Raw genomic sequence first — 15429 nt, 5'->3', positions numbered from 1 at the left:
AAATCTGATTGGCGGTTGCCCTCGATACTAGGAATCGCGATGAGCAAGAAGGGGAGCAGTCATGTACTTCATACTGGAGCCTAGCTGCATAGAGGGATTTTTTGCATAAAAAATTAACAAAAATTAGCCCATAGGTGGACGCTTCTCACTGTGAGAAAAAAAAATAACAAAATAAAGAAAGGTCGGTCCGGGGTTTGAACCCAGGTCTTTGGAAGATCTCGCGGTTGCAATCAAAATCCAACGTGCTGACCACTACACTAACCAACCAATGCCTAGTGTCATCCTCGTTGGTTAATGTATCATACGTGGCCCAAATTTTATTACCATATCGTGGACGATGATGTCGACAATTCAGAGCTATTATAGTTAAATTGGGGCTTATTATCCCAGGTCAAAAGGCATTATAGCAAGAGAACTCCCATCATTTGGTTGAAGAAGGTTTCATTGGATCATTGAGGCCAACTGCTTAGTACTGGTGATGGTACACAGTGAGTACCACATAATTCACTCTCCCATTCCAATATGTATTTTCATAGCCTTCCTCCCATACCTCCTCCCATCGGAACTCCATGTCTCCTGAGCCCTAAAGCCGCTGCCCCCGCGCAATGAAAATCGTCTTAGAGAACTTCTTCCCGTTTTTATGGAACACGAGAGGCTCCTTAATGACCTGGTAGTCGAATCCCTTTCCAAGTCCAGCGCCTTCATAAAGCTTCCGCATGTCATCCTCCATGAATCCATGCGTTTTAATCGTTTCCCTAGTCTCTGCAAATTCATGTAACTGCTCGTGGTCATGCTCATGGTCTGGGACTAGATCAATGATCAAACACACTCCATTTCTCTTCAACCGTTCTCCGAATCTTTCCATCGCCAGATCCGGTTTCTCGAAGTGGTGGAGAGCCATGCTAACGAAGACGATATCGAAGTCGGAGAATTCTGGTCCTGAGAGCTCGGTCGACACGGTATCAGCTAGTAGGTCGCCCTTACGGCCACTCATTTTCTTGGCCATTCCTGCTTCGCGGGCGTTGTTATTGTATTCGCTGACCATAGCGTCAGACACATCCAGGCCGATTACCTCCGAGACGAAGGGGGCCAATGCCTACGGAAGTTAGCCTGTAACAGTGTATGAAAGATGAGTACTTACTAGGGAGACATTTCCGGGACCGCAGGCATATTCTAGCATTCTAATTTCTTTTCCTTTTCCTGCTTCGGTGTCTGTCCAAGTGTCACTGGCCCAGTGACGGCGTCCCTGGACTTCTTGATAGATCGTTTGCAGAGCCTGACCAAAGTCGGTCTTGTAGGTGCTGGCCATTTTCCTAGGCATGTCAGATAGCTTTCGGCCTAGATAGATAGGGTTAGCTTACTCGAAGACTTGTCTGTTCTTCTCCGTAAAGTCCGACATTGTGAGATATAGTTGTCAGTGCTGCTAGAGTTATAGATTTTGAAAAGAATGTAATGGAGTAGGAATAATAGATGGAGAGGTTAACATCTACCATATAGTCGAGTACAAAACGTCTATTTATACCGCCTCAGCGCTCATACTGGTTCGGAGAGATATCGGACACTTTACGACGAGGTCCACAGTGAGCTGACCACCTTGCCAGGCTGGATACCAGTCTAGGCCAGGCCACTCTGTGACTCATAAAATCAACAGTATGCATACGTAGGTAGGTTGTTTGACTGCTAAATGCTGTACCGCGTACTTGCTACTGGAGATGCGTATGGATTATGTCATGCGGCTACGGCGAGGCAGAGACACCGCCCGAGCTTCTGCATCCCGAAGAGGCAGCACATCGTCAACCGGCCATCTCCCTCGCTTCTCCCCCAGAACTCCCCTCTCTCTTCCTTTCCGTGATAGTATCAACCTTCATCTTCATCCACTCACCTCCCCTGCTTCGCCCTACCCCCCAATTCCATCCTCCCCATCCTCTCCGCCATGGAGAACCAGAAGATCTCCGACTTCCTGGCCGAGCAGTTGCAACAAGCTCCCGAGCAGTGTCAGGCCTACTTCCTCACCTTCGAAGACTACTGGGAGCGCAAGCTATGGCACCAGCTCACCAACGCCCTGATCGACTTTTTCCGTCTACCAGAGAGTGCGCCCCAGCGACTACCGATATTCAAGACCTTCGTCCTGAGCTTCGCCGACCGGATCAACCAGCTCAAGTTCGTCTCGCTGGGGTTGATGGCATCGACAGAATGTGCCGGTTCGTCTCGACCACCCCAATCGACATTCCCAGACAGACGTACCTAACAGATACCCATCAGATGACCAAGAACGACTCGCCTTCCTCACCTCCCTCGCCGACAAAGTCAACAAACCCGACACACAAGACGCTTACATCTACGCCCTCGCGGACGTCGCCAACGTCAAGCAACGACTCAGCAACCTCGACGGCGCACAGAAGGACCTCCAGACATGTCAGAAGGTGCTTGACTCCTTCGACTCGGTCGAGACGGTCGTGCATGCCGCCTTCTACAAAGTCAACGCCGAATACTACCACGTAAGCGTCCCCTCCCACTCCTCTAACAACATACCATCTAACGTTTCCCCCCTCCGAATCAGGCCAAGCAGGAATTCGCCAACTTCTACAAGAACGCCCTCCTCTACCTTGCGTGCATCAACCTCGAGGACCTCAGCGAGGCCGAGCGCGTGTCCCGCGCGTACAACCTCAGCGTGGCGGCGCTGGTCTCCGACTCGATCTACAACTTCGGCGAGCTCCTCCTGCACCCGATCCTGGACTCGCTCACCGAGACCCCCCACGGCTGGCTGCGCGAGCTGCTCTTCGCCTTCAACCGCGGCGACCTCACCGCCTACGACGTCCTGGCCGGCAACATCGCCAAGAACGACCTGCTCGAGCAACACCGGCTCTTCCTCTACCAGAAGATCTCCCTCTCCGCCCTCACCGAGATGGTCTTCCGCCGGCCCCCGCACGACCGCAACCTCAGCTTCGCCGCCATCTCCGCCGAGACAAAGGTCAAGACCGACGAGATCGAGCATCTCATCATGAAGGCCCTCTCGCTGGGCCTGCTCAAGGGCGCCATCGACCAGGTCGCCCAGGTCGCCCAGATCAACTGGGTCCAGCCGAAGGTGCTCGACATGAACCAGATCGAGGGCATGCGGAATCGTCTGAAGGACTGGGACGCCGGCGTCAACCAGCTGGGTCATTGGATCGAGGGCGTTGGGAAGGATGTGTGGGCCGCGTAGATATCCCGCGGCCCAGTCGGTTTATCTGCTAGTTCTCGCGAATGGTATGATTGCATGTATGTACGAGTCGGTACTAGATTCCATTAATTGCAAGCTCTATGACAGAATATTTTGTGGAATGTATTAGGAACGGAGAATCTAGCTAGATACAGACGTGTAGTGCAGGCGGTGCGGTCCGTCATCGCGGTTAGAAAAGGGAGAATCCCAGCAGCGCACATCCCGACACCCACGCCGGCCACCATACACACCACACTACAACCTGCGTCCACATCCCCCACACGTTCCAGCCGAACGCAGCCTGCGTCAGGACGGCTTCCACAGAGACGCCCAGGTACGAGCACAGCCCGACGAGGACGACCGGCGGCGACAGCAGGTTGAGAAGTGCCAGTCCAAGGAGGGATATGCCGTAGCGGAGGGGGGCGGCGGTCTGCGGACCGAGGCGCGAAACAAACGTGAGAGGGGCGCAGAGAAGCCCGATCATGAAAGACAGGGAGAAGTTCAGCGTCGCAAGAGTCGACAGGAACAGGCCCAGAAGGAGCAAAGAGAACGACTTGATCAAGAGGTACTGCTGGGTTTTGGGGGTCGTGACGCTGCAAAAGGACAGCACGCCGGCGAGCAGCAGAGGGAGGACGAGGTCGGCTGCGATGCAGATATACGTGGCGCTAGTATAGTACTGGGGGGGTTGTCAGGGGGTTGGAGCAAGCTCTAGGGGGGTATACGGATACTGACCGTGCGGGGAAGATTATTGAAGATGTACAGCGGAATGAGACCGAGGAGATGGAGGCCCACGACCAAAGTGAGCGGGAGAGCCAACTGACGTTCCACCATACCATTCGACTCGGAAGCCGCCGTGGTAACTTCGGTGGTCTGTTTCTCCTGTTTCTCCTGCGCGCTTGACGTCGCTGCCTTCGGCGACGAGGAGCCCGGCCCCATGTGATACCCCGTGCGCATCCACAGGGCGACTGCCATGATGGTGAAGTTACCGGCGACCAACATCGCACTGGGGAGGTACGTGCCGATGCTGACGAAGCGGTTGGTCTGCATGAGCAGGTAGAAGAAGAAGCTCTGGTGCAGATGCTCGAGGAGGTTGTTCAAGCTGCGGCAGAGGCCCTCGATGGTGCGACCGAGGGCCATTTCATCCTGCCAGCCCTCACCCTTGGTCTGCAGCGTGATGGCGTCGATATGGTACGGCATGAAGCTGCTGTGCGCGCCGGTGGCGTAGCCAAAGCCCTGCTTGACCATGCCTCGCAGGATGGTCTGCAGTCGCATCTCGTAGCTGTCGTCGTGGTCCCACATCTCCTGCAGGCTGGCGCCGATGCCCATCTGGCCGCTGGCGATCGACACCGCCGTGTTGAACAGGTCGAGGTTGGGCAGCTGTCCGTTGACGCCGTCGTAGACGACGTGTAGAGAATCGAACCGGTGGTCGAACGGATACTCGATGGCCAATCCGCCCTGCAGAGCGCCGCTTTTCAACGGCAGCGGCTGCACCGACGACGGCTGCATGTCGTGGTACGCATCGATCCACGCCTGCGTGCCCAGTTTGCTGTCCGGCGGGAAGACGAAGATGATATCCTTCGACCAGAGAGACCACCCTGCAGACCAGTCAGTAACCACCGTCCACTGTACGTGTAACCTGCAAGAAAGGGCCCACGTTTGAAGTATCGTGCCAGAGTCAGCGCAAGACTGACTCCGTTGAGGTTTAGCTCGTCATCGGCCGTCCTCCACGCAGCAACCAACACAATCGCCTCTGTCGCATCGCCCCGGGGGGCCCGGATAATCCCGTATGCATTCTGTCCTTGATGTGTGACGCCGGAGGAAGTGTATTCGTAGTTCTGCGTGGCTACCTTCAGACCGGCAGCCCTCAGGATCGACTGGACTTTATCCGTCACGCTGTTCGACCGGGTCAGTATGACTTCACCCATGCATAGGGGGCACATACGCCGGGGTGAATTGTGCATCCTTCCTGTCGAGGACCCCCTCTTGTTCCTCACCAGGCAACAGACTTTCGAGCTCCTTCTTGTACCCGCGAAAGATATGCTGCTCACTTCCGGAGAAGTACGCGTGGACTTGACCGGGGAGGAGCGCGTTCTCGGAGATGTACGTCCGACGGGAGTACTCGTCAAGAGGGAGCAGAAGCAGCCAGACAACGCCGGAGACGATGCACAGCAGAGAGAGGATATATGGCAGACGGACGAAGAGAACCTGGGGATTATTCCGCAGCTTGCGGATTGCGGCTGTTCGGCGGGTTAGCATGCAATTCGGACTGAGCTGTCCTTTGCGACAATCCGGGTTAAGGCCAGATTGCTGGCAGAGAACGGAGAGAAGAACCGAGACGGGGCCTAAGGGAACACTCTGCAACAGAGAAACTCACAATTCAAGGCCATGAGATCAGACACAGGCGGGAATTGCTTCCCATGCTGGGGCGTGGAGTCGGAGGGAGATGGAGGCGCCGCATTATCGATCGCCAGTAGAACAATTTACGTCAGCCGCTACGGACCATCTGCACAACTCGTAATTATGCTTGATATTTATTCTTTTCTACTCCCTCAACTCCTATGCCAGAATACACTAAACAAAGCTGAAGACTCAATTATACACATGGAATGGAATTCAAATATCGACCGATCCCTCGGCTCACGGTCCCAGACGCTGGGATGATCCCAGGTAGCTCATCGGAGTTGGTCGCTCGCCTGGGGGGCTGTTGCCAGTTGTTGGCAAAACTCCATAGCGACCATACGTCTTCTGGTCGACAGATACATAATGAGGCAGGCGTCCAAGTAGGTTTAGTTTTCCTTCGATCCAACGCAGGATCTTCTCGGGAGGGACAAACACCTTCAGATAGCCAAGACCGACTAGTGACACATTAGCTGACAGGAGCTACAATTGATTTCCCGAGAGTACATACGCAGATATCCAACGAGAATAGCGCACAGATGCCCAAGGAAGCTAGTATTAGACACCAGGATGGACACAAGAGCACAGGCAACCAACGGCGACGTCCACGTCGGGATCTTGTATATGCCGAGACTAATTCGGAGCCATTAGTACGTAGAAGCGCACCCACACCAAAGAAACATACCTGAAGTACGGGTTGGACTTGAAAGTGCGAATGGACTCAGAGCCAAGAAGGAGGAAGACCCAGACACTGGAAGATTGTAAGAGACGGGTTCTACGCAGAGGAGGAACCGACTCACCTAGCACCGACGACAGCGGTGTTTCTATGCAAGAGGACTTTCTCAACCAGAAGGTACAGCCCGGCCGGCAGGGTCGAAAGGGCTAGACATTGCAAGCACGGAGTCAGCGTACGCCACCACACCAGACAGGACCAAACATACGTCCGATAAACAACGCGACGGCCGTCAGGGTGCCATGCTCAGCCTCGAACCGCTCCAGTAGCGGTGTGAGGGCCAGCGTATTCAGCATCGCGTGAAAGAAACCGGCATGAATGAACGGATACGTGTTGAGTCGATACACTATTCCCGCCGTTAAGACCAGTTCATCTGTCAGGACATCCAAACATACTGCTGCCAAGACCGATCTCATCCGGCGTCAGAGAGCCCCATTGTACCACACTCCACACGGTCTGCAGTTCGAGGATCCAGAACACGAGGATAGCCAACAGCACCAGACGGGTGAACAGAGGCAACCGAAGCACGTACGACCGCACGCGCGACGGGTTAAAGGGCAATGGCGGCAATGCGGCTGGAGTGGTCATTGTTCAACAGGAGGGATGTACCGCAGGGACAATCGCTCAGAGTATACGCGTGATCAGGCCGGGTGAAACGAGGGCCGAGGCACTGACGGAATACGACTCGAATAAACGGCGACAAAGCGTAACAACGATGGCGGTCAAGCCCTGCAAACACGACAACGGGTAAGACCGTACTCCTATGAGAGCAGAGTGAAAGACAATGAGGGACTCGCAAATGGCAAGCCTTCGAACCGCAGGGATACGACGCCGACAATGCAGTTGCTGGAAAGGACACGCGACAAGTAAACTGATCCAAAAATATAGGACGACTCGAACGAAGAGACGAGAAAAAGGAAGACAGAAACCGAACAGCCACGACCTGCGGCTGCACCTCGTGGAGTATGAGACGCGATGGCAGCAGGGTGAGTCGGGCGTCGCTCGGGGTCTTCGTGATGCTTACCTGTTCTCCCGGCGGGCCTCAGGCACGCGGATCATGCGTCACGTGTACGATAAGCCTTATCACAACACAGTATATTCTACGAATAGTGGTGTATAGTGCCACGGCTACAAATCATAAAGTATAAAGGGCTATATCATTTCTCGTGTCCAATATTACCGACTACTAGTTAATCGGAGCCATTTACAGGTACTGGTTGAACCACACGACAGCCTGGCAGAAGGCCTGCTCCTTGCAGAACTTGAAGTGCTTGTTGCTCAGGTCAGCGCGAACAGCGAAGCCGTGGGTGACACCGCTGAAGAGGTTGATCTGCCAGGGCTGGCCGGTCTTGATGAGGATCTCCTCGGACTCGTGACGGAGCTGGGTGGTGAAGATCTGGTCGATCTCTGCAGCGGACACATGGTGGTCAGTCGGGCGCTCTGTCTCGGGTGAAAGCGACGGGTGGACTTACCAGAGGCAGCGATGGACAGGGGACCAGTGATGGCGCCCAGCTCCTCCTTGGTAACGAAGGAGGGGTGGGCGGTGTAGCCGACGTCAAGCTGGCCGTTCTTCAGGTAGCGGCAGACGTACTGTTTTTAAACGCCGTTAGCGAAAACACAAAGGTTGCGACACGAAATCCCAACTCACCTTGCCACCGAAGCAGTAGCCAACACCGGCGACTCTCTTGGCGCCCAGCTCCTCGCGGACGTACTTGATGGTGGACTCGACGACGGGGTCGACTTGGGCGGTGCCGTGCTTGGGGAGCCAGGCGGGCAGGTCGGCCTTGCCGGACTCCATGTCGGCGAGGCTGATGGGGTCGCCCTGGAAGAGGTCGGGCAGAACACAGAGGTAGCCATTGGCAGCGAACTCATCGGCGAGCAGCTGAGCGTTGACGTAAACACCGAAGATGTCGCTCAGGATGATGACGGCCTTCTCGGGGGTCTTGTTGTCCTTGGGGTAGACGACGTAGGTGTTGACTATAGCGGACAGGGGTGTCTTGTTAGCACCAATGACTCTCTCTCTACCCCTGAAGATCTGGGTATGTTGGGCAGGAAGGTTATTATTACTTACCGCCACCGACGTTCTTCAGCTCGCCGACGGGGGTGCCTTCATGCTTGAAGCCAGAGGCACAGCAAGCTCCGGGGGGGTTGGACGCCATGTTCTAGATAATATAACAAGGGATGAACTGAGGAGAGGAAGGGCAAAGGAGAGAGAGAGTTGGAGGTAGTAGGATATTATTTTAGAAGAGGAGGGGATGGTTGCCCCTCTTTTAAAACCCATCGCAACCGACATGCCGGCCGTTCATTCCACCTGCTCCCCACTTTCGCCCCCCTCGACTAATGATCACTAAGCGTTGTAGAGTAGGTACTCTAGTACAACGGCGTACTGCAATTCTCGTTTCAGGAGTGGTTGTCTCTCCGCAGAACCTGCCGAGGATGTCACCATTCTCCGTCGTGTAGCCGAGCGCACAGGGTCAGGACATACCAGATGTCAATTGAAGCTTCGGAGATGCAGCTCGTGGGAGATTGACGCATGTGGCTGCGATGGTCCACCCGGCTTAAACTTGTGCCCCAACATAATCTGCCGACCGCCACAGTTCTCCGCTTTCGGACGGCGTTTATGCTTAAATCCGGTGTGCTATAGAGCTTTCGGGTCATCTTCAATAATGTCATTATGCAGGCTAGAGCTATTCGATATCACGTCACCAGATAACTATGAACATCGATAGATTCCCAGCCCACCCAGTATATGCAAAAAATCACAGATATCCACCAGTTCGTCAGCCCCGTCCTCCTCATTAAGCCATCCATGACCGGGGATATCACTCATTAATCACGTAAGGACGCATCACTCAGTAACATAAGTAGACCAAAAAGCCAAGAATGTGTCGTCGCTCATAAGGCCTGGAGGTCGACACATTCCAGGCAAACAGCAAATAGTTTAGGGGGTATAAAACGATAATGAACAATAAGGAAACAGAGGTTGACCTCTATGCTTTTTCTTTTTTACTCTTTGGTGGGTTTCATCCGAGTTGCACCGGACTCCCCCGTCATCGAGACAGAGATCGAGATCCCGGTCAGAAGGGGAATCGCTCCACTGGCCAACTCAGACAGGCCTAAGCAGGGAACTGGTAAGCTGGCAGCGGAGGCCGAGACTCCTTCTTGACAGCCCAGGCCTTGAGGGCGACAGCGAGGATCTCCAACGCCATGATAAAGGCGGTAAAGCCCATGCTGACAGTGAAGGTGAACATGGCATCGAGATCATAGTACTCGATCGTCTCGACCACATTACGAGTCTAGAACGAGACACATTAGCGACGCTCCTCTGAGCCCTTCGGACCCAACTTACACTCAGCATGAAGACCAAACCACCCGCGATCAGGCAGAAAGACGCAATGATCTCGGTGGGAGGGCGAGACGGCAAATAGGAAGTCGGCGGCTTGATATACAACAGAATATACGTCGCGCCCCGAGCCAGCGCAAATCCGACAAACATGTTGCCCCACTGCTTGTGGATCATCGTAGACACCATACTGTCCTGGTGGTGTGAGCCCATCATCATACCCAGGAGAAGGATGATCAGCGCGGGCATCGGGTTGAGGGACACGCCCTGGGTATCAGGGATCTCCCACGCGCTGTCGGATTGGGCATGCGACCCGTGGGAGGGATTCCGCAAGATCGTGCTGTTCAGCCAGCTCTTGACCCGCTTCGACTCCACCAGCATACCGCAGAGGCCACCACCAAAGAACATGATCGAGATCGACACATGCTCCAAGTCCGTTGCGGACCAGGCACCGCCCCAACCAGCCAGGTGCTCGAGGAAGACGTTGGTGACACCGTACAGGAAGATGACGAACGATTCGGTAAATTCTCCAGAGGGGATCTTGGACTTCCACGTTCCGACGATCGTGCTCGAGGGCTTGATGTTCCATGCCCACCCGAGATCGGCCCAGCAGCCCATGAACCGGCCCAGAGTCAACAGACCGTACCAGAAAAAGATACCACCCTTGATAAAGTGCGCAAGACCGTTGAACACCTCATTCGCTCTCTGTGGCGCAGTATACGTTAGTTACTGCCGTTGCGAGGTATAAGGGAGGGGGGAACGTACCATAATGCCGCCATAAGTCACAGCACCGGTGGCAATCGAAACGAAGCCAAACGGGAGGATAATCCGGTCGATGACAAGGTAAATGGCATGGAGGATGCGGAGAAAGCGACTGGAGACCAGGCGAGGAACACGGTTCGCCAAGAAGCGGTCGACGAAGGTACTCTGCAGCCAGCCGCGACGCTCGACGGGCTTCTCGAAGATCTCCTCTTCGGGCTTGTGAAAGCTATCATATTCCTCGGAGGGCGAGGAGCAAGACGGGGATCCAGGACGGCTATGGAGCGAGGCGGTGTTTCTCTCCGTGCCCTGACCACTGTCCCGCGACCAACGGTACTCGTGACGGATTCCGGCGGGATAAGTCGGGGTTTCGGCCATCTCGTCCGTCGACACCGGAAGGAAGGCGGCGCGTTCGTATGAGCTGCTGTCCGATTCGCCTCGGCCGGCATAGGCAAAGATCAGAGCCATGACGACCTGCGCGCTGATGATCCAGGTGGCGATCCATCCGATCTTGTGGTGGGCGTTGTTCTCGTAGAGATCGGGGGTCTGGCTGTTGTAGATGATGCCGACGAGCAAGCCAAAGGCGTTGACCACCAGAAACAGGAACTGCGACGGCAGCGCGTACCGGGACCGTGCAACGCTGAACATGACAGCTAGAAAGGTCGTTAATCCGCGATCCGCGTCAGACCGGCCAGAACTACGGGAAGCTTACCGACGGGAAGGACGAAACACCAGGCGAGAACCATCAATGCGATGTGGGCCATGATAGTCCCAGAGTGTTTCCCGTATGCGAAATAACTCATTGGTGAATCGTCGCTGGTTTCCGGGTTCGACTCTGGCTCCGGTTGAGAAGCGTGCATGTCCATGTCACCCATGTCCATACCGCCCATTTCCATGGATTCGTCATCGCCATGAGGAAGAGCGTTGGCGACGGACGCCAGGAGAAAAGCGGCCGCGAATGCGGCGCGGGTCGCTTTGTACCACATGGACAAACCGTGTCTCGGTCGACGATGGGTATATTGGATTAGAAATTAAGCCGGGAGGGGGTGAGGCAAAGCGAAAAGATGAAAACTATCCGCGAACGACCGCCACCCTCGACAAATGACCGCGGCGAAGACTATGACGTGACTCGTGACTAAGAATACTAGGCTTTCTCAACCGCAGGGGAAGGTTCTTTTATCTTTTCTGGGAGAGCGCGCAGTTGAGTTGGGAGAGAGGGGGGAAGAGAGACGCTAAGGAAGTTGATAGGGCTGAAGTATGGGAGGGGGGGGGGGGGAAGATCAGGGATAGAGGAGGATTCCAACCAGCCAACGTAGACAGGACGGGGGATAATGTAAGGGAGGGAAAATGACAGAAAAGTTGGAGGAAGGGGTCGCGCCCGTCTTTTTAATGATTCCCTCTATGCCAGCGCTGGAGCTTTTTTTCTTCGGAGCAGGCGGGGATAGGATCCAACAACGCCGAGAGGGCCGTGGAAACAAAGGCTGAAAGCTCCTCCCAAGCTCCGTGTGCCGAACACTCCACTTTTCGGACACATCCACGCTAGCGTTCAGTCCAGATATTTTATTTTAATATTTTACTATAGTTATGATCATGATTATATTTTAAGGTATTTCAGTTACCCATCATACCCATCATGGCGGATTGGTCTCAGTGACGACAAGAGTCAGGAACAGATCTCATCGTCATGCCAGCGGTATCGTCATGATGATTTAGGGTGAAAAAAAAAAAAAAGTCATGGACCAACCTGGAACTTCATTGGGTCTGGTCTCATTTTCGAGATACTTTACTGCGTACTCCGTATATCCGTATGACAAAGTACCCTTCCTAAAAAATATCCTGTCGATCTCCTCCATTCGTATATTATGTTGGCTAATTAATACAGAAGATTAATCCTCCCACAACATCTTGATCGATTCGTCCATCCAAACAGGCAGCATCCTCGACTTGGCAGCTCTCGGAAGTTCGGAGCCACCGGAAAGTTACTCCCTGCCAGAGTCCGAGCGGGTTAACTGTGCCGTGGGAGATGACTTCATTCCAAGGTACTGTCCTACTAGTGCGCCCACTAGCCTCAGCGCTACCACTTAGGCACGATTGTTCAGGTGCCTATCTGTACGACACCATATTCTTCATTCCGCGATCCCATTCCTCTCTCTCCTTCACCTCGTCCACCATTTCAGAGTTTATAGCTTAACCCTAATGATTTGCTGCTGATCCTCTGCGATGCGTGTCTGACAGTGGACGTTCCACCTTATTCCCCGAAATCTCCCTGTCGCAACAGACCGCATCTCCGCGACCGCGTGGGAGATGAAAACTATAACCCAATGTACCGCGTAGGCAGAATTAAACTAACCCGCCCCCCGCGGGACGAAATGCCTATCTGGGCAGGTATCGATCTTCCCGAAGATCCTTACCTACCGCTATCGGGTAGGACCTTGGGAAGGGTATCGGCGCATCTGGGGACGGGATGTGTCGAAAGGGTGGTCGCTTGCATGACCACCAAGACTGGGTATTGGGGGTATTACGAGCATCGAGCAGTGTGATACAGTCCATCCCCTTGCATATCAAATCGGTGGGGTCATTTGATTCTCTGGGGATGGAGATAGATGGCCTTCGTCCTAACGTACAGGGTAATATCCTTAGGCCTTCCACCTCGTAGGGTAACCCCATCCCGCGTATAGATGCTAAGATATCCAACACGACCCTGTACGTCAACTCAAGCTTACTAGTCACTACACCGCTCGCGGATTCTGCACGGTCGCGACCATCGCTACTGCAGTAGTCGAACAAGCGAGTTGCTCGCTAGTCGAGATGGGACGAGGAGAAGCCATGTACCCCTCTTTCTGCATGTAGATCAATCAACCCTGCACGCCCAATCATGCCCTCGCGTCCTCCTCCTCTGGTCTCCCTCGCAACTGTTCCGATGGCCTGACTTGGTAGGAAACTTTCTCCTCCAGCCAGCAACGGTGCTCGAATCTCTGCCAATAACGTCGGGTAGGGTGATCTCCCGGTTGGTTCCCCGCCCGGTGCCAGTAGTAGTGTAGCATGATATGGCTCTCTCAGCGGGTCAGGCGTCACACAAATTACAGAGTATGAGGGAAGCCAGACAGTCATGCAATGAGTCCCTTTCGGGAGGAGATGCATCACCCCGCTACATCGTACTCTTCTCGTGTCACCTCCCGCCCGACATGAATCGGGATTCTCTCAGAACCATGGAGGATGATGACCCGTGATGTGGCTGGGCCAAGGTCTGACTCGACCTCACAGCGGACGCCATACGCTCGGCACACCAATGACACTGGAGGTCGCTGATAAACTGAAATACGGGTTGGGACCGCCAGCAATACTCGGAAGGCCGACCCACCGAGCGGGCCTGCACGTTGGATTGCCCAGATTGACATGATTATTTCCCTTCCAGCCCTGTGACCCGTGCTGGAACTAGTCGAAGGATTTTTTTTAATGCATTTTCTTCTCATCTGACAACCTGACCGACGATCCTGGCTTGGCATAACTGGCTGGCCATCACGGATCCAGGAATTACCTGCATCCGCGCTGTTCCGTATGAACACCCAGAGCGCATAACGGTGGTGGACTTCGGGACGTCGACCGGATGCTGATTCCCTCCACGCACTTGATGCTGTGGGAACACGACCCGTTGCGGATATCATTTGCTGTGCATTTCCTGTTTCTAGCAGCTTCGCTCAATTAGACGTCAGATTTTATTATTATTATTATTTTTTTTTTATCCCTCTAAATCCACTCTTCAGGTTCTATGCTGAGCCGCTTCCCATTTCTGCTGGAGCACCTATGACTCATCACAGCCTTCCTGCAAACTTTGATGACGCCGACCAGTCCTTATTGTCATCATTATTAATCTATCGCATCGTTGTCTAGATTGTTTCAGATCGCAAGGATGATGACGCCGACAGTCCAACGTACTCTGTACTTTAGTTACTAATAGAGTGCGATTGTCTGATGCCCTTTGAACTGCTACGGCATATATCCGTGCAGTGGATCCACTTCTGAGCGCATGATCCATCCCATCGCCCAAGAAATCGGGCATAGTGCCCTCAGTCGACCAACTAACTCTATTGTAATCCGGTTCTCGCAAACATTCCTGTTCCTCCCGATTCCAAAGAAAAGGCCATTCCGCTCTGAAGGTGCCTGGAGCGGTGGAACTAGCTTCAATGCTTGGCCCAGTGGACACTCGGAACATTCGGGGATCTTATTCTGTCCTTCTCTTTATGGCACAGCGTCCTGGCTTCTATCCCAGAAGGACGGGCCTTAACCTATCCAATTATTAAGCGGAAAGGGAACATCAACGATCAGACAATGGCCCGTTTCAACCGTGTAACCAACAACATCCGTCCGGAGGACTGCGCAGTAATGTGCATAACCCCCGACCATGACAGCAGTCTGCACCGGCCACCGACGCTAGTCAAGGCCCCCTCCCCGGAAATAATCACTCACTAGCAGTTGTCACTGGGCCAAGAAGGGGAAGCCGAAAGATCGTGAGGTTACCCGTCGTGGTAATCTTCGCGTCGGAAATTCGGCACGCGGACTGCAGCTCACGGACAAGGCCAATCTCCGACGTCGCCAATATCCCCCGCCCAATCACACGGCCCAATTGCCCTCTCCTCAATCGGCGGTCTGGCTCATGTTTGCTGCTGCAATTTGGTGCCACGCCAGGGTCCCTCTGGGGCGGGTAATCCCGCTGATGGCTCGAAGCGAATACGTACCTGTCCATCGGGACTCGGATGTAAAATTCAGAGGAAATTACGACGGAAACCCTTGTACGCCGTCCTCTTAGGTATCGAACTATTTCTGTCAAACTGGTTTTGCTGATGATCCTTCCCCTGTAACGGGTTCGACCAAATCTCCAGACACGCCCTGCTGATGCCTAACTTTCGAGCATAAGCCATCCATCATTAATTGTGACTAATTCCTGTGGTTTCTCCCAATCAGACGCATGCTGATGGGCGCAGGATTCGGCTACGTTTA

General features: G+C 54.0%; 6 protein-coding genes and 1 non-coding gene across 7 annotated transcripts; 1 reads left to right on the top strand and 6 right to left on the bottom strand.

The window, feature by feature from the left end:
• Positions 1 to 179: 179 nt before the first annotated feature.
• Positions 180 to 267, bottom strand: BDV59DRAFT_t97. The gene has a single exon. It is a non-coding gene; the product is annotated as a tRNA-Gln (tRNA).
• A 156-nt stretch (positions 268 to 423) lies between these two features.
• Positions 424 to 1538, bottom strand: BDV59DRAFT_179436 (class I SAM-dependent DNA methyltransferase). Its single transcript, XM_073689910.1, has 3 exons — positions 1362 to 1538; positions 1142 to 1313; positions 424 to 1096 (listed from the first exon to the last, which is right to left on the bottom strand). Exons 1-3 carry the CDS (start codon positions 1397 to 1399, stop codon positions 584 to 586), a joined length of 723 nt encoding a protein of 240 aa, XP_073547429.1. The 5' UTR covers positions 1400 to 1538; the 3' UTR covers positions 424 to 583.
• A 395-nt stretch (positions 1539 to 1933) lies between these two features.
• BDV59DRAFT_193539 (proteasome regulatory particle lid subunit RPN9) lies at positions 1934 to 3202 on the top strand (the record flags this gene model as incomplete). The annotated part of the gene is made up of 3 exons (XM_073692247.1): positions 1934 to 2201; positions 2263 to 2498; positions 2561 to 3202. 3 exons carry the CDS (start codon positions 1934 to 1936, stop codon positions 3200 to 3202), a joined length of 1146 nt encoding a protein of 381 aa, XP_073547428.1.
• Positions 3203 to 3389: 187 nt separating this feature from the next.
• On the bottom strand, positions 3390 to 6917 carry BDV59DRAFT_193538 (GPI-anchor transamidase subunit GAA1; the record flags this gene model as incomplete). Its single annotated transcript, XM_073692246.1, has 10 exons — positions 3390 to 3875; positions 3932 to 4794; positions 4854 to 5092; positions 5142 to 5436; positions 5574 to 5619; positions 5924 to 6054; positions 6108 to 6229; positions 6269 to 6347; positions 6514 to 6675; positions 6725 to 6917. 10 exons carry the CDS (start codon positions 6915 to 6917, stop codon positions 3390 to 3392), a joined length of 2616 nt encoding a protein of 871 aa, XP_073547427.1.
• Positions 6918 to 7466: 549 nt separating this feature from the next.
• On the bottom strand, positions 7467 to 8628 carry BDV59DRAFT_38319 (dienelactone hydrolase family protein). The gene is made up of 4 exons (XM_073696299.1): positions 8401 to 8628; positions 7978 to 8306; positions 7802 to 7919; positions 7467 to 7736 (listed from the first exon to the last, which is right to left on the bottom strand). The coding sequence occupies exons 1-4, from the start codon at positions 8486 to 8488 to the stop codon at positions 7534 to 7536; spliced, it is 738 nt and encodes a 245-aa protein (XP_073547426.1). The 5' UTR covers positions 8489 to 8628; the 3' UTR covers positions 7467 to 7533.
• Positions 8629 to 8928: 300 nt separating this feature from the next.
• On the bottom strand, positions 8929 to 11836 carry BDV59DRAFT_179428 (Ytp1 family protein). Its single transcript, XM_073689909.1, has 3 exons — positions 11144 to 11836; positions 10438 to 11084; positions 8929 to 10377 (listed from the first exon to the last, which is right to left on the bottom strand). The coding sequence occupies exons 1-3, from the start codon at positions 11415 to 11417 to the stop codon at positions 9436 to 9438; spliced, it is 1863 nt and encodes a 620-aa protein (XP_073547425.1). The 5' UTR covers positions 11418 to 11836; the 3' UTR covers positions 8929 to 9435.
• Positions 11837 to 13022: 1186 nt separating this feature from the next.
• Positions 13023 to 14141, bottom strand: BDV59DRAFT_179425 (uncharacterized protein). The gene has a single exon (XM_073689908.1). The coding sequence runs from the start codon at positions 14094 to 14096 to the stop codon at positions 13572 to 13574; it is 525 nt and encodes a 174-aa protein (XP_073547424.1). The 5' UTR covers positions 14097 to 14141; the 3' UTR covers positions 13023 to 13571.
• Between the last annotated feature and the right edge of the window lie 1288 nt (positions 14142 to 15429).

The sequence above is a fragment of the Aspergillus ambiguus genome (assembly GCF_047715705.1).
Source record: "Aspergillus ambiguus strain CBS 117.58 unplaced genomic scaffold BDV59scaffold_18, whole genome shotgun sequence".
NCBI lineage: Eukaryota > Fungi > Ascomycota > Eurotiomycetes > Eurotiales > Aspergillaceae > Aspergillus > Aspergillus ambiguus.
This window is presented reverse-complemented; position numbering and strand designations above follow the sequence as displayed.

Bases quoted from the DNA above. Each gene is read 5' to 3' on its own strand.
- BDV59DRAFT_38319 (XM_073696299.1), bottom strand. From the start codon at position 8,488: ATGGCGTCCAACCCCCCCGGAGCTTGCTGTGCCTCTGGCTTCAAGCAT. The intron at 8,307-8,400 runs GTAAGTAATAAT...TGTCCGCTATAG, and splicing joins GCTGAAGAACGTCGGTGGCG to TCAACACCTACGTCGTCTAC. The intron at 7,920-7,977 runs GTGAGTTGGGAT...GTTTAAAAACAG, and splicing joins GCTACTGCTTCGGTGGCAAG to TACGTCTGCCGCTACCTGAA.
- BDV59DRAFT_179425 (XM_073689908.1), bottom strand. From the start codon at position 14,096: ATGATATCCGCAACGGGTCGTGTTCCCACAGCATCAAGTGCGTGGAGG.
- BDV59DRAFT_179436 (XM_073689910.1), bottom strand. From the start codon at position 1,399: ATGTCGGACTTTACGGAGAAGAACAGACAAGTCTTCGA. The intron at 1,314-1,361 runs GTAAGCTAACCC...TGACATGCCTAG, and splicing joins AAGAACAGACAAGTCTTCGA to GAAAATGGCCAGCACCTACA. The intron at 1,097-1,141 runs GTAAGTACTCAT...TAACTTCCGTAG, and splicing joins GTCCCGGAAATGTCTCCCTA to GCATTGGCCCCCTTCGTCTC.
- BDV59DRAFT_179428 (XM_073689909.1), bottom strand. From the start codon at position 11,417: ATGTGGTACAAAGCGACCCGCGCCGCATTCGCGGCCGCTTTTCTCCTG. The intron at 11,085-11,143 runs GTAAGCTTCCCG...CGACCTTTCTAG, and splicing joins GTGTTTCGTCCTTCCCGTCG to CTGTCATGTTCAGCGTTGCA. The intron at 10,378-10,437 runs GTACGTTCCCCC...ACTGCGCCACAG, and splicing joins TGACTTATGGCGGCATTATG to AGAGCGAATGAGGTGTTCAA.